The 19930-nt window shown below is 42.5% G+C and overlaps 1 protein-coding gene across 1 annotated transcript in view; it reads right to left on the reverse strand.

The window, feature by feature from the left end:
* chchd3a (coiled-coil-helix-coiled-coil-helix domain containing 3a) overlaps positions 1 to 19930 on the reverse strand; it is a 334738-nt gene that overhangs the window by 50006 nt on the left and 264802 nt on the right. The window contains exon 7 of the mRNA XM_070897189.1: positions 12559 to 12581. Coding sequence (XP_070753290.1) covers positions 12559 to 12581 — 23 coding nt within the window. The remainder of the gene's footprint in view (positions 1 to 12558; positions 12582 to 19930) is intronic.

Raw genomic sequence — 19930 nt, forward strand, 5'->3', positions numbered from 1 at the left:
CTCTGTTGTATTAGATAAAAATCAATGGCAATGTGATTAGACGAGTGCACAACTGGCATGGGTGGATGGGTCATTGCGTGCTGTGATGAATGGCTCAAAATTGGCCTCGTGGTCTGACGCACTGACGCACAGTAATCTCATTTGGGCTCAGATTTATCTTTCTTTGCCGGATCAATAAAGATGAACACAACAGCTGTAAGAATCAATAGCAATTTTTGATCGTTTCAGCTTGAAGGCTCATTTTTATTTAGGAATGATACTTTGAGTAGTTTATTTGCTGTTTGATTGCTGTTCAATGGCTCAGCCGGAGTTTCGATATAAAGAAAGGTTTTTCTAATTTGATTGCAGGCCAACTTATCAAAAAGTCATTTGTCAGCAGAGATAGGGTTCAGCATTTGTTTCTTGTATTCCTCTTCCACCATCATTTACTCATTATACAACCAGCCCTGATGTTTGAAGACATTTATTACCACCCGCTTTTATTGTGATAGAAAGGGGAAATACAGAACTAGACACAGAGTCCCTCAGGCAGGCGTGATCCTGCGTAATTTATCTGCTTGAAAGAAGCAAGCTAGTGTTCGAAATCCGTCATACTGGGCACAGTTCAGCACAAACAATAATAATTTCAGAAGTGAATATATCATGCTCATTTTTTTTGCAAGCCAAGCTTTGTTACTAATGAGGTCTGGTTTCACAATATAATGTCACAAACATATTTGCAGTATACACAGGACAAAAAAACGTCATTCAGGATTTGGGTAAAAAAAACAAAACCTTGTAATAATCCATAAATGTTCACTTTCTGGGTTCCCCGAGTGGTTAGATTTTATCAGTGTTATACAGGTTATCTGTAGAGAGGCATTAATCTCCAACCAATGCCAAATGATCTGGTCATTTATCACAACGATGTTTGTGGGATCTTCTTGTATGCAAAATTGCTGCTGTATTTGCCTACGTGACAAATATCATTTGTATTTCCATGTAATTTGCTGTATTTGGATTGTGTTGCGACATGTTTGAGTGATATATTATCATAGGGCAGTCCCTCGAATCGAGGATGACTTGCTTCCACGCCAAAAAGTTCACAGATGTTTCAGTGAAGGGCCTAAACTACATGTTGAAGGGTGGAAGATGCCTGTGCGTGGATTTTTTTTAACATTTGGTGACCGTTGCATACCAGCCACCACACGGGCTTGACAGGGCTAGGTCTTGGTCCTGGTCCAGTAACAAGGATTAACGAAGACGACTGGAGACTAGTTCTGCTGCACAGACCTAGTGCGCACACATATCGCAGTGTGGGCTGGCCCGTGCTGCCCCTGGGCCCTCGCCTCTTCTGGGCCCCAAACTCATGCCTCTCCTGGGCCCCGATCACGTCTCTCTACAATCTCTCACCGCTTCTTCGCCCTGACCTCGCTGCTCCTGCTGTATCTGCCCACACTCCAATCAGCGACCTGGATCTTGGTGACGTCACTCTTCACTACCGTTGCTCTCCTGCTCCAGCACGTGCTGCTCCTTGGAGTGGTCTGCCGCCACGCTGCTCCTTGCACTCCCCGGCCTGCTCCGATGATGATATATTAAGGTATTAGACAAATATAATGATATATTAAGGGATTAGATAAATGCAAATCTTCATTTATTTTACTGCAAGGTGAATCAACCAACAAACAACTGGCAATGAACGACAGTAGCAGAATGGAGTTAATCATTTGGGCAGCATGGTCATAGGAGTATGCGGGAATGAGGGAAGGAGAGGAGAAAACTACAGGAAATTGGGGTGATGGACAAATAGGAAGGCGACCAAATTTTAGCGAATGCGTGGGCTGAAATCTATGTCATCTGCACGTGGGGCAAATCACAGAGTATCCAATCGCATCAAAGTGGAGCTATCCCATCAAGAACAGGCATAGTGGCCTCAACATCCTCCTGCTATACCAAAATTTCTAGGCTTCTATGAACATTAGGTACCGACACCAGATCATAAAAGGCCCATCATCAATTATGACTTTCTGAAGGAGTGAGGTACTGCTATTAAATGCTGTAGGCCAGTTGTACACATTTTTTTTTAAAGCGGGTGAGAATAAATATGAGCAGTACCCCTTTCTGTCTCAATAAAAGTGGGTGGTAATACTGGTTTTCAAACATCAGGGCTTGCTGTATAGTGAGTAAAGGATTGTGGAAGAGGCAACGAATGATTATTCCTTTCTGAAGGCTTGGCTTTCCCCTCCTCCTCCAAAAAAAAAAGTCCCACATTGCAGACACATGGATTTTCGACTCAGTTACATCAGTAAGTGGACAGTTAGGGCTCAATCACAGTCCTCTCCAATCAGTCCAAAATTGCAGACTGGCATAGATCTGATTATGGTCTCTGCTCAGAAATCCCAGCAAATGTTACCTTCCAAATGTTTTTTCCAGAATCATGGAGCATTTCAACTGTTAATGTGAGCAAAGCATAGTTCTGCAGCAGATTATTAAAAGCAAACATTTGGAAGATTTATGAATCAAATGTCACAAGTAATATGGTACCATACTGAACTTACTTGGATATTTCAGAGATGATGCAACGAATGGGGATGGGTGAAATATGATAGTGCACATTTAGGCCACTCCCACTTTAAAAAAAAATCTATTTGTGCAGAGGGTGCAGCACGTGTGAATTATGAACATACTTTTTTCCTGTGGAAAAGGCTCAAGTTTGCAGTGCAGCTTATATACAATGGCAGACTATATGCTCATCAGTATGGCATATTTATCACAAGTGAACAGCCGTTCCAAAAAATACTTGGAATTATTTATGAAGGTGCACTCTTTATAAAAAAAAAAGAGCAGCTCCAAGCTGAAGTTATGAGAGGAGATCATCAACGAAGGTTTTTAGCCGGTGAGACAGATACAAGCGTGAAATTAGAAACATGCTTCATAGAAGCTTACGGCTTCAAGTTCTCTTACTGAAGCTGCAACTTTGAAGACTTTCTATTCGTTGAGCCAATACGTATATTACTGTTTTTTCTTGACTTATTCCAGTTCACCCTGCACCACCAGTTCTTCCCTCTTCTCTTCAGCCCAAATGATTTTTCCCGCAGTACAGCTGTTCATGGGGCAGGAACCCTCAAGCTCTAGCCCACATGGCCATTCTTCAAATACCAGTCCAGACCACGAGTGTTGGCAGGCTAACAGATCGTGCAGTGCATCAGACATCCAACTGATCCTTCCCTCACCTGACGTGCACACTTTTGACCATTCTGACGAAAGGTCATTGGCTGAAATATTAACTCTGTTTCTCTCTCCACAGATGCTGCCAGATTTGCTGAGTATTTCCGGCACTTTTTGCTTTTATTTCAGATTTCCAGCATCCGCAGTATTCTGCTTTTGTGCACACATTTTACGCAGGCATTCTTCACAGCAATCTCTTTACAGCAAGAGAAATGGCAGGAATTACCAGCATGGTGATCCTGACAGGAGAGTGCAAAACGGTGATCTCCTGCATGAGACTCCCACCAGTGCAGTGGTAGGATGTTTAATCACAGTACGGTCGAAATAAAGTGCACCGTCAGAAGTAATGTCATCACATCGCTGATTGCGTATGTTCCCATACAAACATGGGTTTTGTGACAACTTTGCATTGTTCCACTATCTCTAAATGCTGCTGAAAAAGAACTAAAAGCTACTTTTTACTTTTGAGTGTGGAATTACCAAGTAACCCGGGGTCTAGAGGTCCCTTCAATTTAATAAGATAGCAATCCTCACCTTAAGTCATTTATCAATTACATCCATTTCTAAAGTTTCCCTGGTCCAGTGCTACTGAAGGATCACACGTGAAATGAAGTGCATCGGTCACATTTTAGTCGCCAGCTGACACGATCCATTGTGTTTTCATTTTTAAAAGAAAACCTGCTCGAGTGGTTGAAGCTTCGAGAAGAATGGGCGCAACTTGCAGTTGTACAGTATCTTTAAAGTAGAAAAAACATGAGAGATGAAAAAGGAATGGACCATGGTGGAACTGAATAGGGGAGATGACAGACAGTGTGGTTAAAAAGATGGGCTTTAAGAAGGTTTTTAAAAGGCAGAAAGAGAAATTGAGGAGCAAAAGAATTCAGGGAAGTAGTGCCAGAGGGTAAAGCTAAAGTGTGTGAAGGGTCCACCACCAAGATTTGGACAAAGGGAGAGTATTCTGTATTCACAGAGGGCCAGAGTCAGAGAAATGGAGAGCACAAGAGGATGGCCGCAGGAGGGTGCGGAGATCATGGGCTAGAATTTCCACTTACAGCGCCACCACCCGAATCTTAGCGGCGTTCCGGTGGTTGCGTCTTTAGAACCGCCGGAATACTGCTAAGGTTCCTTCCCCCAATTTTTACCTGTCTGATATCAGCGGTGGCATTAGTGGGCCGGAACTGGTGGTAGTGTTGCTCCCCCAACGGCGACGATTTTCCCTGTATAAAGGTTCGTGCAACCCGAGCAACGAGCCTCTTCTCATCTCTGCGCATGTGCAGACATTTTCCCGCGATTTCAGGGGTCAAGGGTGACCCTACGCATGCGCAGAGAAGAGGAGACTTAGAGAGGAGAGAGAGCAGTTTGTAAAAAGGCAGAGGGGGATATATAAAGAAATATTAAATATAAATTAAAGTATACTAGTAATTAAATAATAAATGATATATAAAGCTATTAATAAATAGAAATACAATTTATAAATATTAATAAATATAAATTATGCAAAAAGAGGAGATGGAGGTGGAGAGAGAGCCATGCGCTTCTTGGAGGAGGCACAGGAAGCATTGGTGCACAAGGTGGAGGCTCGTTGGGAGCAATTGACCTGGGGTGGGCACGGAAAACCCGCCCCAATCATTTATCAAAGAATCTGGTGAGAGATCGCAGAGGTGCCGCGCCAGTCATGTGGGGAGCAAACCAGTGCCGCAAGTGGTGGAACGATATCGTTGGGTCGGCAAGAGTAAGTAATAACTTTTATCATGCACTGACTAATTACTCTTAATACAGTGCCACGTTTTATGATGTTGTAAAGCTTGGTGTCAAGCATTATTTCCCATCATCGATTTCATTGCACTGGCCTTCTTACTTTGATGTGTTCATCATGCAACACTTGCGTCCTAATGGTACATAAATGGTCCACTCATTGAGGAAAGGACTGGAGATGGTTAATTGGGGATGTCTATCTATGTCTTCCAAAATAGTAGCTGTGAAATTAGCTTACACATAGGTTTTGTCATCTTTGCAGAAAAAATTAGCCAGCAATCGGGCGGAGCTCCGCAAGACAGGTGGAGGTCCACCAAAGACAGTTGAACTGTCTGATTTTACTGATTGCTGTTGTCGTTGACAAAGTTTGGTTTGTAAAAATTGAATTGAAAAATAATTATTTTATTTTAAACTTGTTAAAGTTTGAATTTCAAATTTCAACATTTATAAAAACATTTTTATTCAACTGAACCATTCTTGTGCAGTGTCTCACTCACTTTTGGAAAATGAGGGGTAACAATCATTGTAAGGATTACATACATGGCCATACAAGGCTGAACCGTAACTCTCAATGTTCAAGCAAACATTCATTTATGAGCTGCTGATGCAACAGTTTTGCAGTTGCTGAAGCACCACGAGGCTTCCCCTGTGGTGTCGGGTGGGGGGGGGGGGGGGGGGAAAGAGGGGAGGGTGGTGGGTTCATTGCCAGGCTCCTCGACCTCCTCAATGTCCCTGTCTTCTTCCTCGTGCTCTTTCTTCACCCCTCTTTCCTGAGGTGGTCCAGCAGTCCCATCTGGCAATTCCTGTCCCCTCTTGATGGCCAAGTTGTGCAACATGCAACTCAGCACAACGAACTCAGCGACCTGCTTAGGATGGTATTACAGGCTGCCTCCGGAGTAGTCCAGACATCAGAAGCGTTGCTTCAGCACTTCAATTGTCTTTGACAATATTGCGTGTGGCTATATGGCTTTCGTTGTAGCGCTTCTCGGTTTCTGTCTGAGTCTTCCGCAGGGTCATGAGCCAGCTGGCAGGGCCACATCCTTTATCCCCCAGCATCCAACCGTGACCTTGTGGGCTGACTCAAACAGGTCAGAGACAGTGCTCTCACGCAAGATATGTGCGTCATGGATGCTCCTTAGAAAATTTGTATTTACTGCCATGATTATTTGCTTGTGGTCGACAACGAGCTGCACGTTCGGGGAGTAGAATCAATTTCGGTACACTTCCGCCTCCTCGAAAGGTGCTCGCAGGGCAATGTGCATACAGTCTATTGCACCCTGGACCTTGGGGAAGTTTGCCATTCTTGAAAAACCCAAAGCCCTCTCACTCTGTGCCTCCCTGGTCATTGGAAAGTTAATAAAATCCATCCTGTGTGCGTAAAGCGCATCAGTTACCTGGCGAATGCAGCGATGTGTGGCGTACTGAGAGATTCCGCATATGTCACCAGCTGATGCCTGAAATGAGCCGGATGCACAGAAAGAAAGTGCCGCAGTCACCTTTATCTCGACAGGCAGTGCGGTGCTGATGATGCTAGTAGGTGGTCCCTGTAATTTCGTTGAGGGTAAGGTCTCCTCCTCAAGAATCTGCATCCCATTTGATTGGGCACATAATGCTCTTCAACGAACCTTCTTCCAGCTCTATTATGCATCTTGTAAGTAGTTAGCAATATTGGCACTGAAAGTACAGGCCCCATTTCTTCTAAAGTATTCAAAAATTTGTTTGAATGAAAGTCAATGCTATTATAATCCTAAATATAATCAAAATGCCTTATTTTCTCCAGAAATCACTCACAAATTACTTGTAGGTTGCTGGCAACTTGGCACAGCCTTTTCCTCAAAAAACGATGATTTTCAAAGATGGAATCATAACGCTGAGGTAAGGCCAGTTAAGTCTGTGAAAAATGGGCAGTTTGTTAAATTTCGCTCAGTATTTGTGTGGAAGAAGTGGGCGGGCAATTTCCAGCAATGCCAGCAGTAAATGAATGCCGAAATTACCACAGGTGACATTCGGGCAGTAAACGAGCGGCAATTTCCACACTGGTCATTTTCGGACGGTAAACAGGCGGGCTAGGTGCAAATTCCAGCCCCATGTGTAGTGAAGACAAATCATTTGCAGATGAGGACAGGGATTTTAAATTCCGTGCATCAGGAACTGGGAGCGAAGACTGGCAATGGTGGGTGAGTGGGACTGGATGATAGACCGGCAAAGAGGGCACTGAAGAAATTTTATCCATCGGCAATGAAAGTGTGGATAAAATATTCAATGGCAGCAGGTGTTGAGGTATGGGCAGATGCTGCAGAGATGCAAGCCGGCAGCCTTTGGTAACTGATGCAGTGTGGGATTTGAACCGTAGCTCTGGGTTGAACAGAACACCAAATTTTCCCAAGTTCTGATTCAACCCAAGCAAGTGACTGGGGAGGGATTCAATGGCAAGGCAGCTCTTCCCTGGAACACTGCCTGATGTACGGTTGTCTCAGATACAATGTCATTTCTGCATCCCTTGTGAAAGCCACAAAAGTGTGAGGCATCCTCTTGATAAACAGCAGTCACACCTTTTGCGCGATTCCCCAGACAAGAATTACAAGCAGTGGTTTAAATACACATTATTTATTGTGTTTAAAAAACTAATCGGTGAGGAGTTACTTTTAGTAATATTATGTATATATTTGCCTGTGTGTATGTGTCTAGTCTCTCAGAATATAGTGGTAATATCCTCAATACACTCTTCATGGGTATAAAAAACAAAATTCTGGATTTAAATCAATGGAAGTTAAAAAAAAAAGTTAAGATCTGCCACAATAGTAGCTGCTGTGATGTCACCGTAACAGCTTTACACATGAAAGATACAAGTGCAAAGCTGAATAGAATGTCAATTCCTCTTACAAGCCCCGGGCTATCACTCCATAGCACTGTAATCTATTCTAGGCGCGAAAGTAAAGGAAAAAAATTGTGTGTGTGGGATTGGGGGGGGGGGGGGGGGGGGGAAGAGAGAGGAAAGAAAACAGAGGAAAGAATGAAAAAAAAATTAACTTATTTCTCCACAGTTGGACTTGTCCAAAAAAAAAACTCCCACTAATGTGATTAAGCCTGAAACAGGTTTGCTTTATGTTGCTTCTCCACAGTTCAGACAGAATTTAATTTCTGGCAAATTGGATTTCTGTTAAACTCGAACAGAAGTGCTAAAATCCTGTTTTCCACAGCGGGCAGGTTGAATGGAATGGCACCTCACTCTAAAAGACTCGCTTGTTGTCTGTGCTGCAGAATCGTGCCTGTACTTTGTGATCCCGGTTTCCCCCCGCAGGAGGGAAGTGAGAGAGGGGGATGGGTAACAAAAAATCTTCGCTGCAGTCTGTGCATTAAATTATTAAAATATCATCTGACAGGAGACGTTTGTAATAATCTTTCTTCATAAAGAGCATATTGAGCTGCCACTAATCCAGCGTCAGTCAGTGACCTTAATACAAAGCTGGTTTGTGTGTTTACTCAATCACCAAAAGACAGAGCAGAAAATGAAAGTCCTAACACTGTAGATACTGAAACAATCAAAAAGCCAATTAATCTCACAGATGAAGGCTGGCATGACCAAGATCTTGGAAAAGATGGGAAGGGGAAAGTGCCGCCTATTAATGGTGACAATAACAAATACACATTTAATTTAGACAACTTCAGAATTTAGATGACACGTGTGATGATGATGCGCCTGATAAATTCCTTTAAATCAACAATTCCTATTTATGAATTTTACTGCCCATCATTGCTGCAGCTAATTCTGACTGCCAGGAAACTAAAGCATGGCGAGAAGAGATAATATTTCTTATTAACTCCCTCGCTGCTTTTGCAAGTCATTCTTGTTAAGATGGGAATTTTGTCTCACTACAAATAATACCCAATTATGCTTTGTTCTTATTGTATGTGTTTATTTCTTCTGATACAGGGTAGTGCACATACTTGGGAGACTCAATAAATTATCAAAAACACTCAACTGCATGCCATTCAAAATCTACCCCCACCCCGGCAGGACTTGGAGACTGCTGCTACACCGAATCAGTAAAAAATATATATATAATGCACACCTTTAAAAAAAAGAAACAACTTTTGTTTACCTGCTACCAGTATAACAGACTCATGATGCGAGAAGGGAGCGAGGGAAGAAGAGCTTTGTGGTTGCTAAAACTGAGGGGTAAATGCTGATGAGGACATGAGACGACTCCCTGCTCTTCAAAATGTATCATGGGATCTATCATGCCCATCAAAAGGGAGATGCAGCCTCAGATTAACTTCTCATCTGAAAGATGCACCCCCAACAATGCAGCACTACCTCAGTATTGCACTGAGGTGCCACGTTAAGGTTATGTGCTCATGTCCTGGAATGGGGCCATGATGCCACAACCTTCTGATGTAGAGGCGAATGCGCTACCAACCAGGCCAAGCTGATACACACAAATTGAAAAATTCCACATTATAAAATGCAGGCCAAATAAAAAAATTCCCAGTAATAAATCAGATTTTTTGCTCAATCAACCTGATTTTAATGGAAGGTCTTTCCGGCATGTATTTGCATCACATATTTGCTCCCGAATAGCATTGTGGGAGTATCTTTACCATACAGACTGCAGCAGTTCAAGGTGGTGGCTCAACACCACCTTCTCAAGGGCAATTAGAGATGGGCAATAAATGCTGGCCTTGCCTGCAATGCCACATCCATAAATGAATAAAAAGTAACTTAGCAGTCACTGCAGAGCAGCAATCAAAAACAACAGGATACTCTGCTACATTATCAGATCAAGTACAAATCTAAGAGCATCATGCTAAAACTAAACAGTGGTCTGGTGAGGCCACACCTTGAATAATGTATTCAGCTCTGGTCATCAGCAAACAGCAGAAACATTGAAGGATCCTGGAGGATTGCAGAGAACAGGGCAACTTTTTGAAGTTAAACATGACTGGTAAAAAAGGCAGAGGTCAGGAAGCAATTCTTCCCGCATAGTCATCAATATCTGGAATGGTCTTCTAAGCAGGACAGTGGAGACAAAAACTCTGGAATATTTCCAAAAGCAGTTAGATGCTGTGATGATAAGACTGCAGGTTTCTGTGCACTGATGAGCTAAATGAATTAAATAACTTCCCACCTCTGTACTTGTTGTGATCTTAACTTTGTAATCATGGAGATAAAGTGCATTTGACATTTGTACTGGCAGGAATAATACTGACATTTAATATCGGCATATCATTTAAAAAAAATGTTCTTGGGACGTGCATGACTTTGGGAAGACCGCACTAAATCCCCTGGATGTGATGGCCGACATCTTAGGGTTTTGAAAGGGGTGGCTAAAGAGATTGTGGATGGATTGGTGGTCATCTTTGAAAATTCCATAGATTCTAGAGAGGGACCCTCGGATTGGAAGGTAGCAAATGTAACCCCGCTATTTAAGAAAGGAGGGAGAGGTGAAACGGGGAACTACAGACCAGTTAGCCTGACATCAGTAGTAGGGAAAATGCTAGAATCTATTATTAAGGACATGGTAACAGGGCACTTAGAAAATAATAATAGGATTGGGCAGAGTCAAGACGGATTTATGAAAGGGAGATCATGTTTGACAAATCTGTTAAGGGTTTTTTGAGGTTGTAACTAGCATAGTTAAGGGGGAACCAATACATGTGGTGTATTTGGATTTTCAGAAGGCATTCGATAAGGTGCCACTCAGAAGTTACTAAACAAAATTACATAGAAACATAGAAAATAGGTGCAGGAGTAGGCCATTCGGCCCTTCTAGCCTGCACCGCCATTCAATAAGATCATGGCTGATCATTCACCTCAGTACCCCTTTCATGCTTTCTCTCCATACCCCTTGATCCCCCGAGTAGTAAGGACTTCATCTAACTCCCTTTTGAATATATTTAGTGAATTGGCCTCAACTACTTTCTGTGGTAGAGAATTCCACAGGTTCACCACTCTCTGGGTGAAGAAGTTTCTCCTCATCTCGGTCCTAAATGGCTTACCCCTTATCCTTAGACTGTGACCCCTGGTTCTGGACTTCCCCAACATTGGGAACATTCTTCCTGCATCCAACCTGTCAGAATTTTAAACGTTTCTATGAGGTCCTCTCTCATTCTTCTGAACTCCAGTGAATACAAGCCCAGTTGATCCAGTCTTTCTTGATAGGTCAGTCCCACCATCCCGGGAATCAGTCTGGTGAACCTTCGCTGCACTCCCTCAATAGCAAGAATGTCCTTCCTCAAGTTAGGAGACCAAAACTGTACACAATACTCCAGGTGTGGCCTCACCAAGGCCCTGTACAACTGTAGCAACACCTCCCTGCCCCTGTACTCAAATCCCCTAGCTATGAAGGCCAACATGCCATTTGCTTTCTTAACTGCCTGCTGTACCTGCATGCCAACCTTCAATGACTGATGTACCATGACACCCAGGTCTCGTTGCACCTCCCCTTTTCCTAATCTGTCACCATTCAGATAATAGTCTGTCTCTCTGTTTTTACCACCAAAGTGGATAACCTCACATTTATCCACATTATACTTCATCTGCCATGCATTTGCCCACTCACCTAACCTATCCAAGTCACTCTGCAGCCTCATAGCATCCTCCTCGCAGCTCAACTTAGTGTCATCCGCAAATTTGGAGATACTACATTTAATCCCCTCGTCTAAATCATTAATGTACAATGTAAACAGCTGGGGCCCCAGCACAGAACCTTGCGGTACCCCACTAGTCATTGCCTGCCATTCTGAAAAGTACCCATTTACTCCTACTCTTTGCTTCCTGTCTGACAACCAGTTCTCAATCCATGTCAGCACACTACTCCCAATCCCATGTGCTTTAACTTTGCACATTAATCTCTTGTGTGGGACCTTGTCGAAAGCCTTCTGAAAGTCCAAATACACCACATCAACTGGTTCTCCCTTGTCCACTCTACTGGAAACATCCTCAAAAAATTCCAGAAGATTTGTCAAGCATGATTTCCCTTTCACAAATCCATGCTGACTTGGACCTATCATGTCACCATTTTCCAGATGCACTGCTATGACATCCTTAATAATTGATTCCATCATTTTACCCACTACTGAGGTCAGGCTGACCAGTCTATAATTCCCTGTTTTCTCTCTCCCTCCTTTTTTAAAAAAGTGGGGTTACATTGGCAACCCTCCACTCGATAGGAACTGATCCAGAGTCAATGGAATGTTGGAAAATGACTGTCAATGCATCCGCTATTTCCAAGGCCACCTCCTTAAGTACTCTGGGATGCAGACCATCAGGTCCTGGGGATTTATCGGCCTTCAATCCCATCAATTTCCCCAACACAATTTCCCGACTAATAAGGATTTCTCTCAGTTCCTCCTCCTTACTAGACCCTCTGACCCCTTTTATATCCTTAGTGAATACCGAACCAAAGTACTTGGTCAATTGGTCTGCCATTTCTTTGTTCCCCGTTATGACTTCCCCTGATTCTGACTGCAGGGGACCTACGTTTGTCTTTACTAACCTTTTTCTCTTTACATATCGATAGAAACTTCTGCAATCCGTCTTAATGTTCCCTGCAAGCTTCTTCTCGTACTCCATTTTCCCTGCCCTAATCAAACCCTTTGTTCTCCTCTGCTGAGTTCTAAACTTCTCCCAGTCCCCGGGTTCGCTGCTATTTCTGGCCAATTTGTATGCCACTTCCTTGGCTTTAATACTATCCCTGATTCCCCTTGATAGCCACGGTTGAGCCACCTTCCCTTTTTTATTTTTACGCCAGACAGGGATGTACAATTGTTGTAGTTCATCCATGCGGTCTCTAAATGTCTGCCATTGCCCATCCACAGTCAACCCCTTAAGTATCATTCACCAATCTATCCTAGCCAATTCACACCTCATACCTTCAAAGTTACCCTTTCGGACTCATGGGATTGGGGGCAATATACTAGCATGGATTGAGGATTGGTTAATGGACAGAAAACAGAGTAGGAATAAAAGGTCATTTTCGGGTTGGCAGACTGTAACTAGTGGGGTACCACAAGGATCAGTGCTTGGGCCTCAGCTATTCACAATAGATATCAATGATTTGGATGAGGGGACAAAATATAATATATCCAAGTTTGCTGATGATACAAAAAGCTAGATGGAAATGTAAGTTGTGAGGAGGATGCAAAGAGACTTCAAGGGGATAGAGACAGGGTCACTGAGTAGGCAAATGGAATATAATGTTCAGAAATGTGAAGTTATCCACTTTGGTAGGAAAAACAGAAAAACAATATTTTTTAAAACAGTGAGAGATTGGGAAATGTTGGTGTTCAGAGGGACTTGGGTGTCCTTGTACACGAATCACTGAAAGTTAATTGCTCACTGCACCTGCATGTTAAGAAAGCAAATGGTATGTTGGCTTTTATTACAAGAGGATTTGACTATAAGAGTAAAGATGTCTTACTGCAATTATATAGGGCCCTGGTGAGACCACACCCGGATTATTGTGCCAGTTCTGGTCTCCTTACCTAAGGAAGGATGTACAGTACAACGTCTTGAATCCGGCTGTCCGAAAACCGTAATTGTCTGAAAACCGGACATTTTTGAGGTGGCCAAGATAGCAACATCGGGCAGTGAGAGACGAGGAAACCGGGGGGACAGCGGGCAGCGAGAAGCACCAACAGCGAGGTCTGAAATCTGGCAAAATCCAAAAACTGGCACGGTCTCGGTCCCGAGGTTGTGCCCTGTACACCCAAGTCAAATTTAAGAAAATAAAATTATACTGTTGAATATCCTGTAGGACTGTAAAATAATTTTAGAATTCTTCAAATTTAACATATTACCTGGACCTTTTCTTAGAAATGTTAATTACTCCAAGGTATATTTTCACATATTGCCATGTGAAATGCACAGCATTGATCACAATCGTAGTTCTTTTTTTTCCCCCAGTGAGAGACTCCTTTGCTAAGGTCTTCATTTTTTTCCTTTTTTTTCCACTGGTCTCCCGTTAACGAGCACCATCCTTGCGAAAACAATATTCTGCACAAGGCTTCAGCCAATGCTTCTGTTGTCAGCTGCTATAATCTGCACAAGGAATCCAAAATGACTCTTCCCCTCTGTCTCAGGGGAAATGCCAGCTCTTCTTTCTCATTTCTCTCCACAAAGAAAAGCTGAGATTGAGAATTCAGCATGAGGGGTGGGGGGGGGGAAAGGAATTACAGGTGCAAACCCAGGCATCTTGCTGGAACTCCAACATTCCGATGGAATTAAGTGTTAACTGGCAAACCAAAATCAGGATTTTTATGCTAATGCATAAATCACACTCCGAGGTTGACAAGTCAGAAAACTTATGAATTGTATTTTACATTCGTTATAAAAGGTCTATGTTAGTAATACTTCTGGGGTCAAATACTGCAGGTGTTGAATCTCATTTGGGTTTGGAAAGCCTTGGACTCGTGTGCATATTTTTGCACAAGAATTGTCTACATGTAACTGTTGTAAGATAGCTCCCCTCAGTGGGTTCTTGTGCTCCTGTAAGGAGCATGTGGTGGATATTTCAGTGTAAAGATGGCTTTTGGTGATTAATAAGAGCTCTGAGATAAGTAGGGCTTGGGTCAACTCCTACTGAAGCAAGTGCAGAGCACAAAATTGCTTGTTTGAAGCTGAGCAAATATGTATATGGTGTATTTGCAGGGCATATTGATGTGAAAGTTCAATAATGCCCTGTGTACTGATGGATTGCCGACACTGTGGGCCATTCGGGCCCTAAAAGCTGTGCAGTGGAATGCAACTAGGTTGATCACTGGTGTCAAAAGAACAAGTGATGAGGAACAATTTGATAAACAAGCTTTGGAGAGAGATATCTCAGATGGAACTTTGTAATGGGATATAAATTACTTGAAGGAATCAAGTAAGTAAATCTGAAACATTATTTTCAGATATGCCCAGACAGCCGAATAAGGCAGAGATTCAGGGTTGAGAAGTGCAAGTTTAGGACAGATGCTGGGAGCAATGTTCCCTCGAGGCGTTTTCATTTTGCAAAGTTCAACCAAATTTAGATTTTGCATCGGAGATTTTGCATCGGAGATTGGAGTAAATGTAACATGTTTGGCTGGTTTGAAATTTAAATTGATAATGAACCAAATTTAATCCAAAAGCATGCTTCAGATTTAAACAGTACGGGAGAAATTGACCAGTTGCTGTGTAACTGGCTGTGAGTTCCTCTTTATTTTTTTTTAAAAAGCATATTTGTTTCTCAATTACAATTTGGTAAATCTTAGTGTTGAGTCCAGATAATGGTGAGTGACCTCTCTGGTGATCCATAATTATAATTAGAGTGGAGTCTTTCTCTTTTAAAGCGTGAAATTACTATTAATTCTTTCAGTTCATCATCAATATGTGAATACAGCTAGTGTTTTAAGAGGTAAATTAGATAGTATGTTCTTAGAGATCAAACTTTATTTTGCTTGTATTAATATAGGCGTTTTCATTTTGCAAAGTTCAACCAAATTTAGATTTTTAGAAAAAGCTGCGCTCAATTTTTCTTCCCCGATCTCTCCAAACCAAATACAAACTGTGGCTGATGGGTCAACTTGTTTCCAGACACCTGCCAATGCCTCTCTAATCTTCCAGCTTTTTGAAATTCTTTATGGGATAGTTTAAAAAAAATGAACACCATCATCATAGGCAGTCCCTCAGAATCGAGGAAGATTTGCTTTCACTCCACTCTAAAAATGAGTCCTGAGGTGGCTGAACAGTCCAATACAAGAACCACAGTCCCGGCCACAGGTGGGACAGATAGTCGTTGAGGGAAAGGGAGGGTGGAACTGGTTTGCTGCACACTCTGTCCGCTGCCTGCGCTTGATTTCTGCATGCTCTTAGCGATGAGACTCAAGGTGCTCAGCGCCCTCCCGGATGCACTTCCTCCACTTAAGGCGGTCTTTGGCCAGGGACTCCCAGGTGTTAGTGTTGCACTTTATCAGGGAGGCTTTGAGGGTGTCTTTGTAACATTTCCTCTGCCCACCTTTGGCTCGTTTGCCGTGAAGAGTTCCGAATGGAGCACTTGCTTTGGGAGTCTCGTGCTGTATGCCAAAAGTTTTAGGAGTGGTAAGGAGTTATAAATATGATTGATATGTAGGCCCTGAAGATGTGTGGAGCAATGGCATTAAAATTGCCCTCTAAATAGTAAACAAGTTCCTTGAAAGTAATCTTCCATATCTATTATTCATAGGATGAAACAAGGTTGTCCGAGGAGTATCATGGAGCCTATTGGGCCTCATGTAAGATTTATAGAATCATAGAAATTTACAGCACGGAAGGAGGCCATTTTGGCCCATTGTGTCTGTGCCGGCCGACCAAGAGCTATCCAGCCTAATCCCACTTTCCAGCTCTTGGTTCATAACCCTGTAGATTTAAAGTCAATGTTTCATTAATTTGCATATATCCGAAGCTGCTGGTACGAACAGACACACAATTTAGTGCTCAAATTTAGGGTTTGTTTATCAATGTGATTATAGTGTTAAAACAGCCCTTTGCAAACCTCCAGGTACACAGGAGTCAAATGGGACAGTGAGTCAGAAATTGAAGTGAAAATAGAAGTAATTTGCCTGGGCTCATGGGCAAGATTGCAAGGGTTTACTGGCTGTAGCTTGGCCACGTGTGGGATAACAGATGGCTAGTTGATTTATGAGGAAAGGTTGAGCAGGTTGGGCCGATACTCATTGGAGTTTAGAAGAATGAGAGATGATCTTATTGAAACATAAGATATTGAGGGGGCTCAGCAAGGTAGATAGAGAATGTTTCCCCTCGTGGAGAAATCTAGAACTAGGGGTGCAGTTTAAGAATAAGGGGTTGCCCATTCAGAACTGAGATGAGGAGGCATTTCTTCTCTGAGGGTTGTAAATCTGTGGAATTCGCGACCCAAGAGAGCTGTGGAGGCTGGGTCATGATATAGATTTTTGAGTGATAAGGGAATAAAGGGTTATGGGGAGTGGGCAAGGAAGTGGAGCTGAGCCCAGGGAGCAAATGGCCTACTCCTGGCTCCTATTTCTTATGTTCTTAGTGGTGGGGCACAGGGCAGTAAGTGAATCAAGGGTTTCAATGGCAACTATGAGCTCAAATTTCTTTTAGTTTGCTGCAGGCAACATTTGGATTTTGTTTTGGGAATATTATTTTTGTTAGCCCCAGCAATGAAATTTGCAAATTAAATAAATGATACAAATAAGACACATCCAACCGATGGTGTTTAAAGATTGGCACTCTTATATTAGAGTTTTTTTTTAAAAACGGGAACACAATTTAGAACATTTATTGGGAATTTTAATTTTTAATTGGGATTTCTCAGTTTCGATCCACAGATTAATTTCTAATAGGATTAAACCCTACTTTAAGCTAAATAGGCCTCCAATCGTGTTGGCACGCTTAATGAATATTCTGTATTATTAATGCAGTAACAACATCTCTTGTAATATTGTCTTTGAGGGCTAAACTAAAAGCCTATTATAGCAACAGATACATTACACAGCAAGTATTTATGTGGGTTTCCAAGCAAGATAGTATTCATTAAAATGCAAAACCTCCTGTCTTGTACAATTTGAGGGCATTTTGTACATAAAGGCAACATGAAATGGAGCTTTGTGTGTGCACGTGCACATTTTAAGATTATTAAATACAGAGAATTTCTCTGGTAACATACCAAACAAGGTGAACCACCTGGAGTGTGCCAGAGGCTCAAACACAATGAAAAGTCTACAAAATCATCAGAACATTTAAGGTTTTGATATCACCATGTAATATATTGCTAAAGTCAGTCATTGTTCAGAATATATACAGCAGAGTGGGTAAAGGGATCACCCAGCGAAACAGAGCCAGAACATTGCAGGATTCCTGGTCTACGCTGAGTTACTGATCTAAGATGGGACAGCAATTGGGGTGCTGCAATCATCCTTGCCCCTCTTCTCTGCTTGGAAAGCTTTGCTATCCAGTCACGCATGCTGAAAAAATATTGTGCAGGCCAAGTGAGGACCAGAATGGGGTGAGGCATGATGCCCTCGATGGTTGCATAGCGTCTAGGCTCGTGCATGAACAACTGGCCATTTGGGTGAGGTACCACAGGGCTTCGGGTACCCGCAAAAGGTGTCAAGCAACTCCAACAACAATGTGCACTTATATAGCGCCTTTAATGCAGTAAAATGTCCCGGGCGCTTCACAGGAGTATTGTCAAACGAAAATTGAGACTGAGCCACATAGGAGATATTCGGACAGATAAGAAAAATATTGGTCAAAAAGAGTGTTTTTAAAGGAGCCTCTTAAAAGAGAAGAGGTAGAGAGGTGGAGAGGTTTAGGGAGAGAATTCCAGAGCTTAAAATCAGAGATGCGCAAGAGGCCAGAATTGGAGGAGCTGAGAGATCTGGGAGGGCATCTCCTGGAGAGGAGGAGAGAAATTTGCCAACATAAAATATCAAGAATTTATGCTCACTTGCTATTTGGATCTCGCCTGCCACGACAGAAACACTTTGCTGTTTCGGTCTGTCTCTTCTGCAAACGCTGTAGCTATTATGCAAGCGATCACAGTGGGACATCCATCATGTGAGAATGAGATACAGGGTTTTTTTGTTGTGCTTGTTCTTGGGATATTGAACGTCTTGTATATATCATCAGCAATGAAATACACAGTGATGAGCAGTGGTTTACAAAATCAAGAGATTCCATTCATGACAAGACCCTGAAAACACTTGAGTTCTTGATTCAGTATCAAGCTCAATGGGATACTTTTGTGAACTGTGCTCACTGATAGATATTCCTTGGCTGTTGTCTGCTGGAACAGGGATGAGAGCGGCAACTTCCACCTCATGAAAAGACTGAGTTACAAATTATGCAGAAATGATCACTTTAGTCAGATGAACTTATTTTCAATGTTTCTATGTTTCTAATATGATCAAATTATAGATTTCATTACTTTCCAGCTTAAAAAAAAACTATTCTTCGGCTATTAAACTCTTTCTTTCAGACAATAATTGGCATATCTGACTAGACTTTTACCTGTTATTCTCCTTTCTTTTTATTTCGTTCAGCCCTATTAACGGGCTGGTTTATCTCCCAGCTTCTAGTTCTGATGAAGGATTTCACTCTAAACATTAACATACCTTTTTAAGTGCTGACAGATCTGTCGTGCATTTTCAGGAATTTGTATTTTTATTGCAGATTTCCTGCATGTGTGCTTTTTCCCTTTATTTACCCAATTTTAACACTTCTGATCTGAAGGTTACGGCATTTGTTTGTTGTTCTTATAACTTATTGTATCTATTATTCTGACCTGTTAAAACATCAATATTTTTCAATAGAAACATTACCGATTACTTCATTTACAGATCAGTGGCATCAACTATTGGCCCCTCTCTCCAGAGCCTCCCTGGGGTCTCATCTACATCTTACGTTGGGAAAAGTGACTTCTTGACCTAAAGGCTCAATCATGTCTTGAAACATTTTAGCTCAATATGCTAACAGCCAATATTGAACTTCTGCAGTGCTGCAAGGAAATTCTTTGGCAAACTGAACACAAGAACAGTTCACCCAAACGCCCCCCAAGCCCATTGCCGTGCCAATGCTACCCTGTAATCAAAAGAAAGTGAGGGCAGCCCGAGTTGACTCATTCCTAATTTGCCAATCAAAACCATCCTTTTTTTCAAATCCCTCCATGGCCTCACCCCTCCCAATCTCTGTAATCTCCACTAGCCCGACAACCACTGATCCCCGAGGTCCCGCGTACTTCAATTGAAATTCCTCGCACGGAGCTAGACAGTCGTTGGGGTGGGGGAGAGGCCCAATCCAAGATAGCCCCGGAAAACCAGACAGAATCGTTTCAGAGTCTTGCGACCTCAGACGATCGCAACTGCAGCTCTTGAAGTGTGTTCTCATGGTTGATGGGTTCCTGTGTCATGCCGGGAGGGGTTTGATTTACACCCTTGACCTTTCACCTTTCAGCTGGACAGCAGGGGAATCCCCCGTGCT

The sequence above is a fragment of the Pristiophorus japonicus genome, chromosome 13 (genome assembly GCF_044704955.1).
Source record: "Pristiophorus japonicus isolate sPriJap1 chromosome 13, sPriJap1.hap1, whole genome shotgun sequence".
Taxonomy (NCBI): domain Eukaryota; kingdom Metazoa; phylum Chordata; class Chondrichthyes; family Pristiophoridae; genus Pristiophorus; species Pristiophorus japonicus.